Source organism: Grus americana, chromosome 8, assembly GCF_028858705.1.
Source record: "Grus americana isolate bGruAme1 chromosome 8, bGruAme1.mat, whole genome shotgun sequence".
NCBI lineage: Eukaryota > Metazoa > Chordata > Aves > Gruiformes > Gruidae > Grus > Grus americana.
The window spans coordinates 12,479,451-12,498,470 of NC_072859.1; the positions used below are offsets into that span (position 1 = coordinate 12,479,451).

Genomic DNA, 19,020 nt, shown 5'->3' on the forward strand with positions numbered 1-19,020 from the left:
TGTAATATTACAGAAACTAATGCTGAAATGGAAAGTGCAACTTCAACAGTGATGAGCAAACGTAACATTAGAACAAATAGCTTCAATGTGGGGTTTTTTTTCTTTCCTTTTAAGGAAATCCAAACACTGCTTTGTCCGTATATAGCACCTGTAGGACTCAAAAATGCAGTTTTCACCAGCTAGATAATTTCAGAAAAGTGACCTAAAAATCATGCTATATTTGGCAAATAGTGATCTTGACAAATGTAAGCACTTTTATTTTTAGGTTGATACTATAGTTACCTGCAAAATGTCTAATGGAAAAAAATAAAAATTAGAATTAAAATATTTGTGTGTATCAAAGACTGTGACTATTTTTCCCAAAGTTGTTTCCTATGTAATTCAATACTCCTCAGCAATTCATCACTTCCTATACTGGCACTGCTATGAAAATTCTCAGATTGTAAAGAAAAAAAGATCTCGATTGAATTAACAACAAAATGTATGTCAATTCAACTTACTTAACTGAGATGCCATCATTCCAGAAGCCACTGGAATATTTTTTTATTATTATGAGCAAGTAATCGTGTGATTATAGAGGTATAAAATACTGCAAGCAGTAAAGAAAATACTGCAAGCAGTAAAGCAGATACTCATGAATGAATTTATAGCAGAATGTGCAGAAGATTACATTTTAACAATGAACAAAGCAGCTGTTAGGGAACTGCAGCTGCCAAAAAACATTCATATGTATTTTTGCTCCTGTGAATGCAGGTGTACAAAAGGTAACATTTCAATAAGTGTTAATGATTATATACAAATATTTCCTACTTTCCAGTTCTGAGATGTGAGGGAAGTAGGGGAGAGGAGGATGAGAAGGAAGATGACTTCAGGATCTTGATCTTGAAGCCATGTGGTGCTCTAGCTTTTTCAAGATACGTGCATTTTAAAAAGCTCACAAAACCACCATCATTCTACTTTTTAACGATTTTTCAAAAAGAAAACTCAGTAAGAGACATTCTGTAAAAAGTGTGTGTTAATATTGCCAAAAACTGGACATCGACTTTGTACATTTGTATATTGTTTTGAATTTTTCTTCAAGATGCATTACACAGTAATTATAAGGACTTGCACGCCAAAACAGAACATTTTGTGTAATTAGATATCCTCGTTACATCATCATTTGATATTTACCTATTGTAAGAATAAACCATTTAGAATTCTATTCCTAAAACCGTTTTCCTTCGTATGCATAGATCAGTAATACCAACAATCCAACGTTTGCTGTTCCAAAAGTTACGTTAATGGCAACACCAGAAGACAGCTGTTTTGCAAAACAGTGATGAAGTATTTAACATACCTGCAGTGTTGACATTTCTTAATTTTTCTAAATTGGAAAAAAAATAGGTTATACAACATTCTACTCAAATCTGAGCAAGAAGGAAATATTTTTGAAAAACCCACTGACTTTCAAGAGAACTAGAAGAATCTGGATCATAAGTAAAATGAGCTATCAACACAAAATAGCATCATACCTGCTGGTCTTCGACATTCCGCAACTTAAGCACAACGAGATGACAGACATATTTAACTTTTGCAATTAAAAATACTGTATGCTTGGTAGTTGGTAAAGATGCAGACAGCAAATGATAACTCAGGCATGAAAATCTTCCCAGGCCCAACTTCTCAGGTTGGATATCCATAACACATGCAGTATTTTTAGGTTAGGAAACTCTTCTCAGAGAAGTTTAAGCATTCCTAACTTGGCTTTTATTATATTGTGCATGTGCTGAATGTAAGACAGAAAAAGGCAGAAATGATTAAGTACAGTTAAGTACAGGCAGAAATGATTACACCATCAGCAACTGAAGGTTTAAGACTTAAAACACTTCATTAGGTAATCTTAATCCTATCCACAGAGGTTCTCTCCGGGCACCTCATGTTAACTGACATGTCCAATTAAAGTGACAGCTAGAAAATATGGTGCTCCTTAGTGCAAAGATTTAGATCATTACACAATCACATTAATTTATTTAGATTTTGAATGGCTAAAAAGGGTAGAGCTTTCAGCAAAATGTGTGACATAATAGTCAAAATGCTATACTGGACTCCAGTTCTATAAGTGAATTTATCCCACAGAAAACCCATGTTTTGCTTTGCAACTGTGATGCATCAGCCACCTAATCAATGAAGAAAAGTTTAAAAAGGTACAAAGACAGTATCAGAGAATGCTATGGACCAGTAATTTTCTTGATACACTGCATGCAATTGATCTCACAGTATGCCAAAGACTGCCAAATGCCAAGGCAGCATTACCATTTCATCAAGGAACTTGAAACATAACTTTGCAACCCTAGACTTAATATAACTTATAAAAATTAAAGATTTGGGATTTGTTTTTTTTTTTTTTAATACAGAGCATAACTAACTATGAAGCTGATGAACCCAGGCTGATGAAAATCAGGTGTTATTACAGGGTGTTTCAATTCAACCAGAATTACAGGAGGTAAATGAGAATGGGAATTAGTAATTGTTTGAGTAAAAAAGAACCCAAAATTTAACACCACTCAAGTGCAACTCTAGAAAGATTGTGTTAACAAGTTGCTAGAATTTGCACAGCAAACTAAAGCTATAATTCCATTTGGATCCATTCTTACTGACCTTCTACAATTTCAAAGTCTAAATAAGCTATAAAAAAAAAAAGAACAGAGAAAATGAAATATTTATTTCTACAGTTGCCAATATCCAATATTAATATTTTATTCACATCATGTAAGAGCTATGCAATCATTCAGTTATTGTAAAATTTTGCTAGGCTTATCCATCAAGTACCAAAACTGGACTCAGAAGATGTTTGGTTTTGGTTAGGTTTTTTTTTTTAACTCCATTACTTAAAGGACCATTATGAAAATGAACACTTTTTTTTTTTTTTTTATGATGTACACAGGTATTCTCCAGTCAAAAAAAAATCACCTGTTAAGAATATTTTAACTGTCACTACTAATGGTTAAATAGTATGTTGGCAGACTAGACAGGGATAGGTTATCAATGTTTTAGGAAGTCATTAAATAGTTAAAGGAGAATATGAAATTACTTTCTCCGCTCCCAGGGCTGAATTGAATTACTTACTTATTCAACACCCAATGGCTAAACAAAAGATACATTGAATCCGCAGAGAGGAGAGGAGAACAAGGCCTATTCATCTGTGTACTTCTAATGAAATTCTGTTCCTGCTAAACAGGATAATGTTCTTCTAGATATTCCTGTGGAAATACTCATACAGGGCTTCGTTTTGTTATTCTGTTTAGAGTTGCCTGGACCTGTTCTCTGAAAGCCTGGCATCTCCTGAATAATTTCTCATTTGTAAAACTACCTCATCCTTATCTGTCCCTCTAAGCTTTTCATCTTGCCTGGCTCCCTTTTCTTTTTTCTCTTTTTTTTTTTTTTCTTTTTTTTTTTTTTCTTTTCTTCTTTTTTTCCCCCCTTGTTTTTCTCTGACCTTCTTCACATTCTCTTTTGAACTTTTATACTTAGAAGAATATAAACCCTAAGCATATTGCCTCCACTCTATCCTCCTGGTTTTTTTCTCCCATTTTGGAGTTTCTCTTTCTCCAGCTGTTCTCATGTTACAATAAAGAACAGAAAACTGCTGAGAAATAACGGGATAGAAGGTGGCAAGAAGACTCATTGATTTCTACAATCTCTAAACACCATTAATTGAGGTTTACTCTGTTCAATTCCCACTAAGAGGATTTTTTGCTATTGAGGGGGAGTGGGGCTGCCATGCAATTTGCCATGAAACATGTTGATACACATAATGTATCTAGACACACAAAAAACTCCAACCCACCCTATTATATCTCTTTAATTCAGATGCATAAAATTACTAATGCCATAGCATCCTATAATAAAGATCACATACTATTCCTGACTCCTGCCCTTATTCTTGGTTTCTATACATCATGCAGAAGCATACCACATTGACCACTCCAAACAACTTAACTACACCTCCAGTGCAACACTGTGTTCAGTCAAACTAAGTGTGATGGCAAACTTGGAAACAAAACAACACACACTCATACACAAAGAAACCACAGACCTGAATTTTGGGTTCTTTTACTCCCGTCAAGATAAAAGCAGTTACAAGCTTTTGGTGTATGAATTTAGCACGCCAAGACAAGTAAGTTCTACAAATATTTACTCTATAGATCACTTATTAGTCCCATTTATTAACATCAGCATTTTATTTTCAGTCACTAAACAACATGAGAATAAAAAATAGTTTCCTTCCACTGGCGTAAGCATTTTTATAGCTTCTAAAGTGATACTACACTGGGGAGAAAGAAACAGCTTGCACAGTAAGAAACAGACCCTTAGTAAAGCCTGTCCTTAGGACTGGCCCACCAGCTTCTTTTTAAAGCCAGTTCTATCGGAATACCAATGGGACGGAAAAAGCAGTCAGAGCCAAATGAGCCTGGGACAATACATGCAGGTAAAAAATTTTTGAAAACTGATAAATAACACCACCCCCCCACTAATTTATGACCTATTGTTTCCTGCATTAAATTTTAAACTAAAATCTTTCCAAATTATAGCTATTACATTAAATCATCATAAAATACCAGTTCAATATACTGAATTAATCTGCATTTTAGAAAAGTTTAATATTTAAAAAAAAAGGATTATGCCTTGATTTTTTTTTAAAATGTTCATCACATTACAGTTCTTACAGAGAGGTGTAATAAGGCCATTAATATTTTTATTGTTAATCAGTATCATTCAAGCCTGTACGGAATTACAGCATAAAGTAGTAAGACATTGTGCCCTGACTGTGTTTGCCAATTTTTTGAAGTTATTTTTGGCTTGTCAATTTAAACCAGACAATTGGCCATGCCACTTTCTTCATTTACTTCTGTAATAGTACCCTGAACAGGTCCTGCTTTTATTAAAGAGTGAGCAAGGATGTTCTATAGTTGTCTGGGGAGGACCAAGAGCATCAGCACCAGCGTGGGTACATGTTACAGGAATGCTGGGAGTTAGATACATTCAAGAAACACTTAGCACAGAGGAAACACCATGTTCACACATTTAAGGATTCCTGCTGTCAGAGCCACCATATAAAGATTTTAGCAAAATAAAGAGAGCAGAGAGTAAATTACAGTTTATTTGCTAATCTTCTCCTTACTGACCATGAAAAAGCTCCTCCTGCTGACTGCACTGCTAACCAGAACTAACGCTGCACGTGTCTGAAACAGAAGACCAATGTAACAGCAATCTAACGCTGTGAGAACATTTTCAGAATTAATTTTAAGCCGTGGCATGTGCTGTCTTACAAATAAGGGTGGTGCTTTGTTCCTGTTAGCTAGCAAAGAAAGGGCCTCCAAAGGAAGGATGACCAGGGTAGCGGGAGGGGGGAGCACACAACAAGAATCACGCTTTTTATTTGTTTTTAAAACAACCATTCCAGTGTTCCAGTGTCCCCTCCTGTTGAATGAGCTGCAAGATTTACCCTTTCAAACACCAACCATCCAAACACCATGCACTACACAATGCTTCTGTTGTTCAGGTTCATTAGAGGGAGTCTGCAATGCTAACATGTTGTCCCAAGTCTGTAACAGGGCTTTCAGAAGAAAAATGGTAAAAGCTCTCAGAAGGTAAATCACATATCCTCTTGACTTGCAATAACAGTACTTTTTTTAGTCCAAGGTATCATCAAAGCAGTTTCTATCAATCAAATCTCTTGATTTTAAGCAAGGAAAACACTGCTCTAAGTGACAGTGCATCTAAAAATTCATCATTCATAGAAGCAATAATGGGACAACCACAGAGAACTTTAGCAGACAAAACTCAACAAGTTGCATATGCAGCCCAAAAGCTACAGGAAGAGAGAGCAGGTATTACCATGCAGGAATCATACTTCATATCATTCTACCAGAAATACAATCATGTGCTATTCTGCAATCACACACAGTTCCAATACTATATAATTGTGTACTTATATAATCTACTATATAACAAAAGTGAATTTTCATAGTTCAAAAATCAAAAAAAGAAAAGTTAAGCTTTCAATTTCAATAACACTAGTAATAGAAATACCAAACTATTTGTTGCAACTTGTTTAGTTTTCTATTATTAACAGCACTTACTCATCCATACTAAAATTAATACAGTCTTACCTGTATCGCACATGAAAGGAACGATCTTCACGCATGCTTATCAAAACATTACTTTCCTCCATTGAGCTGCATTATCAGTAGAGAAAATAATACTGTTCTGTAGCAGGGTAAGTACTTTACTATGGAGAATTGTTGTCAGAACACCATTCCAGTCAGTATTAGTAAGCTGGAGTAAAGATATGCTAAGCTCCTGTTGAAAAACTCTTCTTTATTACTAAGATAAGGAGGTCACTGTCAGACACATCTTAAACCTTCAGAAACGTGTTCAAGTTCTTTCATCTGTGGCCCTTTAAGGTCCATTCATCTGCGTTTCTGCAAAGGGAACACAAGATGCTTGGCTTGAAGTCTCATAGTCAGTTAATAACTCATAACCATTTGCAGCTGATGTAAAAGCATAACACTACTCCTACCAAGCAGGAAGCGTCAATCAAGAACTTAAAGCCAGAGCCAAAACCTACATACATATGGCAATTCCTGTAGGCAAGCAGGAAAGCAAAAAAGGTTTAACAAAAAAAACATTCTTTTTTCTGTTGGAAATTTTGAGTAATTTACCCTTGTTATTCTTTGGTCTCATGAAGTTCCAAGCAAAAAACTTAAAGGATAAAAGCTACAGAATGAAAGGCATAATATAAACCAGATCACAAACTGCTTTACACATAATCAGTACTGCCGAAACCCTGATATTTAGCTGAAGTGCCACAGTAGCCAGAACTGGCTGACACAACCCCAGCTGGAGATGATCCATTCTGGAGATCACCCCACCCAGAACATTATGAGTACAGAAGCCAGCAGAGGTTTAAGCTCTATTCCCTTTCCCCTCCTCATTCCCAAAAGAAGAAGGGGGGGGGGGGGAATGTGGAAGGGGTGTTGGTTTTGATTTTTTTTTAACACTGGCTTCACATTCCAAAATGCTGCAGCATTGTCCTATGAGCTCCAACTCAAAAGGACTGCAGCAGCCAGCACTGTTTAGAGACATGTTTAGGTTAGCAGGGAAAAAGATTAATAGAAAAGAAACTTTGTATTCAAAAGTTTACCCAGATTTAAGTATATTTTTAGTAGAGGAGTTGGCATATTTATTGTTCAGTACCAATATTACCTTCCTTTGCAAGTAAACATACAGCATAATTCACAAATGCATATTTCATCAAGAGGCTACAGAGATGTCAAAAGAAAAGAGCAGAGCTCAGATTGTCACCAGAAGAAAATGCAACCCCTTCTATTTTTAATTGTAGATGTAGGCCATGCCTTTTCCTCTCATTAGTTTTATCAAGTACCAGCTCTCAAGTTTCATTCTTCCTATCATACTCTACCTTGACAGTACCCCTCAAACAGACCATCCACATTCTTCCAGTCAAACAACTATTTTGCCTTTCCATGCTCATCATTAGAACTATTTGGCATCAACAGGTAGGCGTGGGTATATTTTTGCAATTACAAAGTGTGACACATACAGTTTACAATACCACTGCAACCCACATACTGGGAAGATTGTGTTACAGGTATTTACTCTCCGGAAGTTTGTCCAAACCTCAAATCGGGTAACTCATACAAGCAGATAGCTGTAAGCCACCCAGTCTACAGCAATCATCCGTGAACATTCCTGCTGCTCAGCAAATGCAAAAAGTTCTCTTCTGGAGATGGATACGCTCGTGCAAATTACTACATGCCACAAACTAAAAAGTCTGTACTTCGGCAACTGCCACAGATCATGAAATAATGACTGTGGTAATTTGTGTATTTATACTGTAACTGCAATTAACTGAATAATTTAAGAAGCTTTTTTAAAAATAAAAAGCCAAATTTAATAATAATTTAAAAAACCCCAAACATTTATATTTAAAAGTACATCAGAATGACTGTACTTATTTAAATATCAGTTATTTTTAGCAGTACATTTCACGTCAGCCGTTTATAACTTCGTTTTATCTGAGCTACATTTATGGCCTCATACTTAACCTCATTCTCCGACTGATGCACCATCTCCTACCACCTAGAACCACTACTCCTGCTTTCTTCCTTCCTTACTGGCCATACAGCACATTCCTGGCCTTGGGAGGGTGATATGGACACACCCAAGTTGGCCAACACATCATGATCACAGATCCAACAAATATCACTGGGTCTGGTCTTCATATCTCACTTCACCCACAACTCATTAGGATCTCAAGTTATACGTTCATCCACACCAACATGTAATCAGTAAACAAACTGAAAACATATTAATTAGAGTGGTGAATGCAAAATTTAGGAGGTGGGAAGTGATGAACTCTTCCACAGACACTATCTCCCAGGCGTAAACTGGCCTTGGGAGGATTACACTGCAGCAAACTAAGCCTTGCTCTTTCAGCTGATGCACCTTTATTCAGAATATCTCTGTGTAACCAAGCCTTTCCTGAGCTGGTCATCAACATCAAACTGACTCAGAGGACACAGTACTTCAGCAGAAAAGCCTAGTGAATTAACAGAAATCAGGAGAAGTTCTATTCTATTGCATGCCTAACAGGGAAACAGGTTTTCTCCTAAACTTGCATTTCCAATCAAAACTTCATGTAGCATGAAAAAAGCACTTGGTGCTTACTCAGAAGAAATTTTGCATTAATACAAAGCAGCTACTTAAAATTTATTCTCTCCATACCTTTAAACAATGCAAAATCCATACCCATGTTAAAGTTCCACGGTTCAGGAAAAGCATAACTAGAAAATTGAAGTTGTATACACAACTTTAAAATGCACAATTTTACTATTCCAGCTATCAAATGCAGGAAGTCCTAGCTTTTTTAAAATTTCAAAGTAGCAGAAAAAAGCACACAGAGAAAAGATTGAGCCTTCTTCAGAAGTGGAAAATTAAACTGGTGTTACTAAATACATAGTAGTATGATACCAAGACCACCACGCCCCCCCCCCCCAATATCAAATAAAGCAAGGCAGAGGTTAGGCAATCAAATGTGGTAGCCAATTTATAGCCCACAATAGACAAAACATGCACATTATCAACTCTTTATTAGGAGAAAACGGTAAGCCATAGTTAGAGCTTATCCACCTGGTCTATAAACAGCTAAAGGATCTTCCATTAAACCATCAGTAAAAAGCTAACTTTGCCTCAATTCAATGCTTTATCTAAAAAAATCTACTTATGACTCTCAAGAAGTCACTTTTCATTCTTTTCTATTAAATCCCAGATTTATATAGAAGCTATATAGATATAGAAGCTTGGGGTTTGCATGGCATGAGGATTTAAGACTGAATTCCTTACTAAATTCTATGAAACTACTTTTAACTTGATTCTCTGAAATTGCATAAAATCTATTGTTAATTTCTAAAAATTTTACAATGAAATAAAATTTAAAAATCATGGTAAAATACTGATGTCACATTCTGAAAGGAATATCACACAACAATGCTTTAAAAAGTGAAACTCCATCACGCTGGCACTTAATCAGAATTTTTCATAACATTATTATCAGTGTTCTTAGAAAGGGAACCAAGGCCTAATGGCCGACATTCAAAGAAAGTACATGTCAGCCTTCCATTAGCATCACTGAACTGAATCAGCGATATGTATCCTAAGACTTGAATGAGGCTCACTCCCTCCTCAAGAAAAATTACAGAAGAAACCAAGACTCCTCCATCTTCAATTCTGATCAGATATTTCAAGTCCCTGGCAGCAATAAAACAATAGCTATGATTTCTTTCTCAAAAGCCTGTTACGCAAGCTGTCCTCGTTATTACAACTTCCAGACAAGCATTTCACGTTTTAAGGCATTTTCCATTTCAGAAAAGATTTGATTACATACTTTGAATTATCACAGTGGTAGACAATCACTTGCACTTAAATCAGTCTGCAGTTCTTAGTTCCACTGAACATCTACAGTAGATCCCTTCATTTTACAGTTACATGTTACAGTTTTAGTTTCATGGCTGACTGGTCACTTGGGGGCTGACAAACAGTATCTAACAGTTCAATTCTCTCTGTCTTTCCCTAAAGGAGATAATCAAGTAATGCCTTCTCTACCCATCTGCTATTTTTCACAAAGCTATAGGAAAGGAGCCTGTGCCAAATGAAGTCATCACTGACTGAAAGATTCAAAAGCTATTAGAGGAAAGTACAGACAGAGGTAGACCAATTGCACAAATTCTATTTCCTTAGCTAGCTGCAGAGATTTGTTGTTTCAAGATTAGGGCAAAGTTTGAATTTCCTTTCAGGAACAGGCTAAAACATGGGTGGGAAAAAAAAAAAAAAAGGAAAAGAAGCTTGAACTGAATTATCTAAAACCAAGAGAGTGCCTTGTATACCCTATGGAGAAAGTGACAGACTATAAACATCAACAAAAATATACTGACAATTCTATTACTGACATACAGAAATCAGCTTGGCTCCAGACCTTCAAAAGACAAAATAGCATATAAACACAAATAGTACAAGGAATACTCAGAACTAGACAAACCATAATTTTAGTCTTCAATGCTGTCCAGGGATAATTTTAAAATTCACCTGAATTAACAAATAAGCCTAAAATGAGCCAACCCCCCACCACCACCATCTTAAAATTCTGTATCAAGTTTAATATTGGATTTACAAATTAAACAGCATCCTTATTAGCATTTCTGTAGTAATAAATACGCCCCTGTGAACACACCTTAAAATAACTGTGTGCCATGTTGGGAAAAAGCTATTTTTTCCAAACCCTGAGCACAGTACAAGTGACTAGTCATGAGAGCGGATCATACAGATACAAGAAACACTGTACTAAGGCCAGCGTGGTTACTCTTGGAAGCTTAACCTCCTCTCTGCACCACTTTCAACAGAAGTTCAACAGCCGATGAGCTGACAGCACACAGAAACCACCTTCGCCCACACAGTGAATTTGAGGTTTTATTCAGGGTCACCGATGATGTGGAGCAATACCTGCTCTGAAATACTGCCTTTTTCTCCTCGTGGATTTATATAAGGAGCAGATACGTGCAGAATAAACCACGGGCTTCTTTTAAAGGACCAGTTTAGCGGCATACAAGCTAAGCAGCACAGAAGTGTACTTTCCAGCATACAATCCAATTGCAGCTCACATCAGACATTACTGGGTTGCATCTAAAGGACAGAAGAGAAAAGCTGAGGTTTGTAAACAACTACCTCAGACATTCCTCCTAGGTGTGAGTCTGATTAAGCAGATTCTGCAGAGCTTGTAATCACTACAGAGCATGGGAAAGACCCAGCCTAACACATCCTATGCTTTCAGACTCATCAGACAAGATGCAAATAAATTAATACCACTGTCTAATGTTCTTGATTCAGATGCACCTTTCTCCACCCCAATGACATTTACCATGCTGACTTAGAAATATGGGCCCATATGAAACTAAGACACATTAGGGAATACTGCAGACAATCCCAAAATGGGTGAAAGGGGTGGGTATTGTATCGGCTTTGGGCTGCATGTGATGTTCTTTCAAGAAAATAGGAATCCTACCAACCCTCTGCTTCACAAGCCTGGAATTTCACTTATAGGATACTCATAGAAGAAGGAATATGAAGTTTCCTCTCCTCTCCCCAAACCATGTGGACAGAGCTCTCTTTTATATATTAAACCATCAGTTCCCTGCTGGAAAGAGAATCAAAAAATTGTAACTGACAGCATAAGACTAGACAGGCATTTTATTACCAGAACTGATCAATGCATAGCTAACTACCTTTTATGAATCAAAAGAACAGAATTACTATGCTGAGGTATGGAAACTTGACTCCATTATCTGAAATTATTTCATCTCCTTTCTTAGCCAGTTAATGCCCAAGACTTAATTACTTCAGTATAACCAGCAGTCTTTCTAGACAGTTAACAGAAGCACAGAAGTTATAAAAGAGTAGAAAAATACTAATAATAGGAGCTATGATACTCACGACACCGCCCCTCAAAAAATTAAAATAAATGCTAAATGAAAAGTGACACAAATACTATCATTATCTGTCACAAACTCCTGAGTGATCCAACTGATTCTATTCATCACTTCTCTCCCCAGTTTGTTTCTAGCACTGTAGTTACCCAAATGGAAGAAAAGACTTTTTGTCCAAGTATTTTAATTTACTCAATTTACTTTAATTTAGTCATCAATATGACTTCAGGAAAAGAAACCCCCTCGTGACAAAGGAGCACAAGTATGCACAGAACAGCCCAAAGTAGTCCAAAGTAGGACTGTAAAAGAATTTTACTGAAAATATTAATAACTGTATGAAACAAAGCAATGACAATATTGCATAAAAATCCACAACTACTTTACAAGATTAAATACATAATTATAAACCATACCAGTATATGAAATTCTATTTATATTTTTAAATAAAGTTTTGACAAGGTCCTAGCAATTACACCCTTCTAAATCATGACATGATTTAAAAACAAACAAAAAACCAAACCTAATAGGTGGTGAGCATTTCTGAGACAAGTTTTGCTCACAGCTGAAAATGAAAGCATGGAGTTGAATTCAATGCTAGAGGAAGACAGCTCCAGAGCAGAGTCCAACATTTATTATCTAATTGCTAATATGGTCCTGCATTATGACAGACATGGTAACAGCGGAGATATTTACCACTGTTTCTAAAAATGTTGTTTGTTTGTGGTTTCCTTTATTTCTTTGGTTACCTAAACCCAAATTCACCTTGCTGCACAGTGGGTTCTAAATACAGGTAAGAGAAGGTTCGTTTCCTCTGTGCCCTGTCACATCGACTAAATCCTCTTGATTTCCCCCCCACTCACCTCTCTTTTCGGTATAGCAGACAAGATGCCCTGGCTTATACAACATTCTGTTAAAGGCAAACAAAAGTCTAGGAGCATTTCTACATGCCCTCTAGCATTACAGGTATATACTTTCCACTTATTCTGTATATTGGGAGGAGATTTTTACCTTTCTGTTTGTGGAATACCTAGTTTAACAGAGAGTTTGGGGCTCTAAGTAATGCTAAAAGTCTGCAACATGGCAAGCCTTTTAAACTCTGTATATTCTTTTTGTTCATTTTTCCCTTCTGTTGTTAAAGGTTTTGCAAGTAAGCGTTGCCTAGCATTATTTTCAATATTATTCACAATTACCAACCTTAAAACACAAGCAGTCTTAATGACACAAGTTATTTCTGCCAGATCATTAAAAAACTATTCCAAACAACCATGATAACTGAATCCAGAAGCATCTTCCTTCTCTGAGTCAGAAAGAAGCTCGGCTGCATTCTTAAGGGTGATTTTCTTGTCCTTTCGTACAAAACACCCAAGCAGCAGATAAAAACTGCATATATACTATGCAACAAAGGAAACATATATCAAGCCAAAACCTAAAGAAAAATTTAAAATTTTCAGTTAAGGAACATTTCTGGCCAGAATCTGGTATCTCTACTCACACTAAACACCCTGTTTTCACCAAGCAGATTGAAAAGTAGATATATTCCTTAAAATGCAATAATTAAGAAAGAGATGTCAGAAACTTAGGAAAATTATACAATAGTTAAATGACAAAAAACATATATCCTCATTACTAGTATATTCAGAGTACTCTCATAGTTCCAGGCCAACTCTATTAACTTTAGTAAATGCGAAGGCGCCCTATTAGGCATAGTTAAGGTATAGCATGGGTTTGTACATAGAAATATTTAAGGCATCTGGCAACGATGCAGGCCATACAGTGACGTACAGTCTTAGAATTATTGTAGACAAACAGCTAGCACACATACTTCCACTAAGCAGAGTAAGACAAAGAAGTAACAAATGCACATACTAGGTTTATATCTGACTGTATTAAATATCAGTGGTCAATGATGCAAAGGTGGACCTCTCAGTGCCTCTATCACAGAGTATCTTTCCAGAATAGAACATCCTTTTTCTAAGAGAATCAGTATTTAGCTGGAAATCAGCTTGCTACTTAATGTACGTAATTACTGTCTAGTGGGCAAGTTAAAGAACTGGGTGTAGCTAACACAAGTAACCACAAGCATTTTTATTATAAGGGTATTCCTGCAGATAGTTTATGTAAGCCATCTATTTAAATCTTGAAGTAAGGCAATCCCACACTCTGACAAAATAAGAAAGGAAGAGAACATGAAGTGCCAGCAGAATATAACTAATATCCCCATAATAAAACCAATCAGGCAACTGAAAACTAATTCTATATGCAACAAGATTACAATTTCAGATACAAGAAGATAGTAGAACCCTCTCCTTGCCTTAAAAAACCAAAGTCAGAATAGCTGACAATTTTTCACATATTTGATACATCCAAGTATTAGGATTCCTTCATTTTTATTTTTTTATCAGAATTAGTTCCAAGTTGTAATATAATGTCATTCATAGACTGAAAACAAATACTGTGCTGCTTTCTTTCCAAGTATCCCACAACTGGACATGAGATTCGCAATTTTAAAGTGCTTAAATGTCACAACAGACTTCAATGACAGTTCACAACAAAGTAATAACTTGTGATCCTTTTATTCTTAGTGTAAGTTTAAATCATATTACCACAAAATCAGTAAGAGTATTGTTACCAAGTTCTGAACACAAATCTGAACATTGCTCCTTCTGCTTATTAGAGACAATCTCATCATGTAAAATAACATAGTAGATCTCAGGCCTCTCCCAGCCAACAAGACATTTACTCAAGTACCTTCAGTTTGGGAAACGGAGCATGTGAAAGAACACCAGATGGGAAAAGTACAGCACAAAATGTTGACTATTTGTACTTAAGCTGATAGAGGAAGTTGATCAGAAATCTCTCCAATAAAATGTTCCACTTAGCTTCTTGTTCCTTCTCAGCCTATAACATCTCTTAAAAAGAGATCCTGATAAGTCAAAGAAAGATGACAGACAGATCGCACAAGCATCTTGCAGAGAGAGGGGAAAAGGACATCTTTAGATTTCATAAATCAAAAACATTTAAAAAAAATTCTTAGAATCACAGGCAGTAACACACAACGGCAATTTAAGTGAAGCAATATAGCTGCTATATCACGTTTCCCATTTCGCACTGTGATGCTCATTCAAAGATTAAGCAATCAGCATAAACAACTCATTACCACTCCAGCAAGTTTTTATACTGCAAGGAGCAGATGTAGTTTTCATAGAACCTGTATTACACAACTGAAATGATTCACAATAGTTTACTGCCAGCAGCATTGCTTCGTGCATCACCTGTGCCCCTCAATTCTCAAGTATTAACAGCAAGTATTAACTGTCTTCTCAACTGTGAGTCTACAGCTGGACAACATACAGCTACAACCTGTAAAAACTGTAAAAGTGCAGGAACATATACAATAGTGAGAAAAACACTTTTTTTTTCTTATTGTTTGCTTGCTATAGACACAGATACAATTTATTTATGGCACATCACCTATGTAGATTTAAGGAAAAACAGTATTTGTTGAGGTGCCAAGTTGTAAATTGCTTTGCATATTTATTCTAACATTTGGGAAGCAGGTGCAAATCTATTCAGAAGCTAGTCAATGCATTTTTTGCAGTCTGTGTAATAACGTATACTGAACTGGATTCCATTTTGCCCCCATTGCCCACAGATTTATCCATTATATATACACATTATCACACAAATACTACTGGTCACAATAGCGTATCCTCTCCTCTAACAAACCAATGGTCACTAGGTAGGGTACAGCCTCCAAAGTGTTACATGCGAGGAACAAAATTCCTAACAGCATACCAGCACGATGATGGAAGGAAAAAAAAAAAACGTAGTAAACAGAACTAGTAAAGAAATAAAAAAGATTTAGAGAGGCTTCTTTGTAGACCACGTATGGTTTGTATTCCCTGTAACTCAGCTGCATGGAAGTTTTTCATTCCTATTAGTAAAATGTTTATAATACACAAAAGTTGTGTTATACGAACAAGAACCGTATTCTTCAAATACTGCCAAATTTGAGTCCCAAGAGGCAGCTTGACATTAACCACCTGTTCAATAATACATACGTTTCAAGCCCACCTCTTACCAATTTTTCCACTTCTATTTTTCTTATATTTTACATTCTTAATGCTGTGGTCTTCCACAAAATAATACTTTACTTGTTTAACACAATCATTTGTATAGCTGACTTGCTATTAAACACCTAAATAAAAGTTAAGGTGTTTTTTTCCTTCACATGATCTCTATTTTTTCATTCACGGGAACAGTAATAGCAATAACAAGTTAATCTTTCAGAAAGTCGTAAGATCAATACTTACTCCCAAAACAATTTCATTATGACATTAACCTTAAAGACTACAAAACCCAAGACCATAGTTATCAGACCTGGGCAAGAATGACTAAGCTGTGGAAAGTGAAACCGACCTCACAACTGCTACAAAAAACTGAATGACAAAAAGAGAAAAGTACAAATATCTTTGCTATTAAATTAAAAAAAGTGGAAAACTAGGAGTAACTAAAAATGACTGGTTTTGCTTAAAACAGAAGAATCCAGATAAACTGTATAAACTAAGAAAAACATGTTCAATAGTTAAAGCTACAGACAGATAGTGTTTATTTTTAGAAAAAACACCCATTTCTTAATAAAACTTTTCCTTCCTAACTAACAGGGAGCCAAGCTGCTCTCCAAATCATATTGCGCATGAGGACCTGAAGAATGCTGGTTTAGAAAATTGGTCTCCTGTCATTTGTTGACAAGAAAAGGCTGAGAAATGACATTAGAAATACTTCTAGCAAAATAAGAATAAATTCCCACCCTGACAAGGTGTAGGAAGTAAGACTCATTTTCAAAACTGTGTTCTCCTCTGCAACATGCCGAAATAAACAAGTTTTCTATCTTTTTGCAATGCCTTTACTCAACATTCACACTAGAAGAGACTAGCTTGCTGACTACCAAAAGAAAGTCTAAGAGGAGAAAGAATTGTTGTCTCTAAATACTTCTGAAAAAAGAAAAGAAAAAAAAACAATTAAAGTGACAATAAGAGCAAAAGAACAAAACAGTAAAATGCCTATCAATACCTTTTCAAAAATTACTTTAACGTAATCATCAAGTTCTGAAGTAATTCTCTACCAAGAGTAGCAGTAATGTACAATCCTAAGTAGTTTTAAGCTGCCTGAAAGAGTTACAAGAATGTTAAAACAACAGCTTTTTAAATAAAGCAATAGACAAGACCACATAGCTTTCTTCTAGTTCAATAACGTTGTCTCAAGTTTCAGGTAAGTTTTGTCTCAGCTTTATACAGAAGTAACAGAAAGTATAAAGTCCTTCCCTCCAAAGAGAGATGCATAACCAGAGTTCAGAAGTCTAAGTAACCATTAATGGAACTAGTAAGAAGGAACACTGGCACAGGCTTACAAATTAGTTTAAACACACAATAAAAATACAAACAAAGAATTTAGAAGGATTGCATTATGAGGATGACCTTTTTACCTCTAATAAAATTATTTCTTAAACAAAACATATGAAGTTTACAGACAAAATTTAGTGAGGCACTGGAATCTCTTAACTGATCTTTCTGAGATGCAAGACTCGGCACGTTCTTCTAAATTCTGAGATGGTTGCGCAGCTTTCCATGGCAACCCAGGATGCCTGCAGCCTGCTGGCAAGAATCTAACAGGAACAGCACATTTGGCTGAAAAAGCTTCTAAAGCAGAAAAAAGGCCACAGCTTCAAGGTGGGGTACAATTTGTGTCTTTGCGATCAGGTCAATAAAAGGATAAAGAATTCCTGATTAGCTATGCTCCTCCAATCAAAACTGAATAAGCAAAAGAAAAAGGTAAAGAACTAAACTAGGAAAGGCTACAGTCTAGTGGATAAATAAGACCTGGTTTGGTATAATTTGAGTTTAGATATGCCACAACATTTCTAACTCAAATTCTTGAGGAGTTTAGAGCTTGACCCCCGTATACTTCACTCTTCACTGTATGTCTGCAGGTCCTTTTTTTCCTGTTTCATTCCCCTCTTAAAAAAAATTGTATTTACTATTTATCATCCTTATCTACCTTGTTAATCACAACATAACTGACTAAAGATATCTGATGTGATGCCTTTTTGTTACTGACTCACACAGGAGAAACAAGGGTGATCTCTCAATACTATACAATCAACAAAGGCTGGTTGGGTAGGTATGTCTTGCTTTTGTTTCCACAGAAGTGAGCTCGACGCCTGCCAGAAGTACCGCTTGAAGTCAAAATACCGGACTTCACACAGCAAGAGCAGCTTTCCAAAGCTGCCTACACGGCACGTTTATTGGCCAACACATCAGGCCGCTCAGGAGCGGCTCTGCGATAAAGGCCGCTGCAGCCTTAGGAAGTCAGGACAGGAGGAGCCGGCGCTGCCGCCGGAGCCGCCCGACCGCGACGTGTTAGCAGGTGCTGACAGGCGGCGGGACTCAGCGGTGCCACCTGGGCCAGGCGGCCCCGCGCAGCACCCGCCGCGAAGCCCCCTCTCCTGGCACCCAGCGCTCACCGCTGCGCCCACTACACCACTCCCGCCCCAGCCGCCGCTGCCCGCCTTCACAGCGGGCGGCAACCGACCGAGCCTCCCGACGCCCCTTCCCGCCCGGGGCCGCGCCTCACCTGAGTGCCGGCGCGGCCGCGGGCTGAGGGGCCGGCGGACCCCAGTGCTGCCGGAGCCGTTCCCACGGGGATCACCGCAGCGGGCAGCGCGGGGCGGTGCCCGCCCACGCGCAGCCGCTCTTCGAACCCACCAATCCCCGCACGCCCGCCCGCCCCGCGGGGGCCGCCCTCACGCACAGGCGGAGCGGCCAACGGCTGCCCGCCGCCAGCCGCAGGCTGTGCGCACGCTCCGCCCCGCCGCCGGAAGGCCGCATCATTCAGACGGACCAATGGGGAGGGGGAGGGCAGGCGGTGGGGCGGGGCGCCTCCTTGAGGAGCAGCCCCGTAATGGCAGCACCCGCACGCG

General features: G+C 37.5%; 1 protein-coding gene across 5 annotated transcripts in view; it reads right to left on the bottom strand.

Moving 5' to 3' along the window:
* The window catches only part of GPSM2 (G protein signaling modulator 2), a 38,914-nt gene that overhangs the window by 11,773 nt on the left and 8,121 nt on the right, over positions 1-19,020 (bottom strand). For 2 of the 5 annotated variants that reach the window (XM_054834279.1, XM_054834274.1), the window contains exons 1-2: positions 18,675-18,809; positions 6,156-6,467 (exon numbers count right to left, since the gene is read on the bottom strand). In XM_054834279.1, the coding sequence (XP_054690254.1) occupies positions 6,156-6,217 (62 nt within the window). In that variant the 5' untranslated portion in view covers positions 6,218-6,467; positions 18,675-18,809. Of the gene's footprint in view, positions 1-6,155; positions 6,468-18,674; positions 18,810-19,020 lie in introns of those variants that run through there. The other 3 variants (XM_054834275.1, XM_054834277.1, XM_054834278.1) reach the window with 2 other exon arrangements.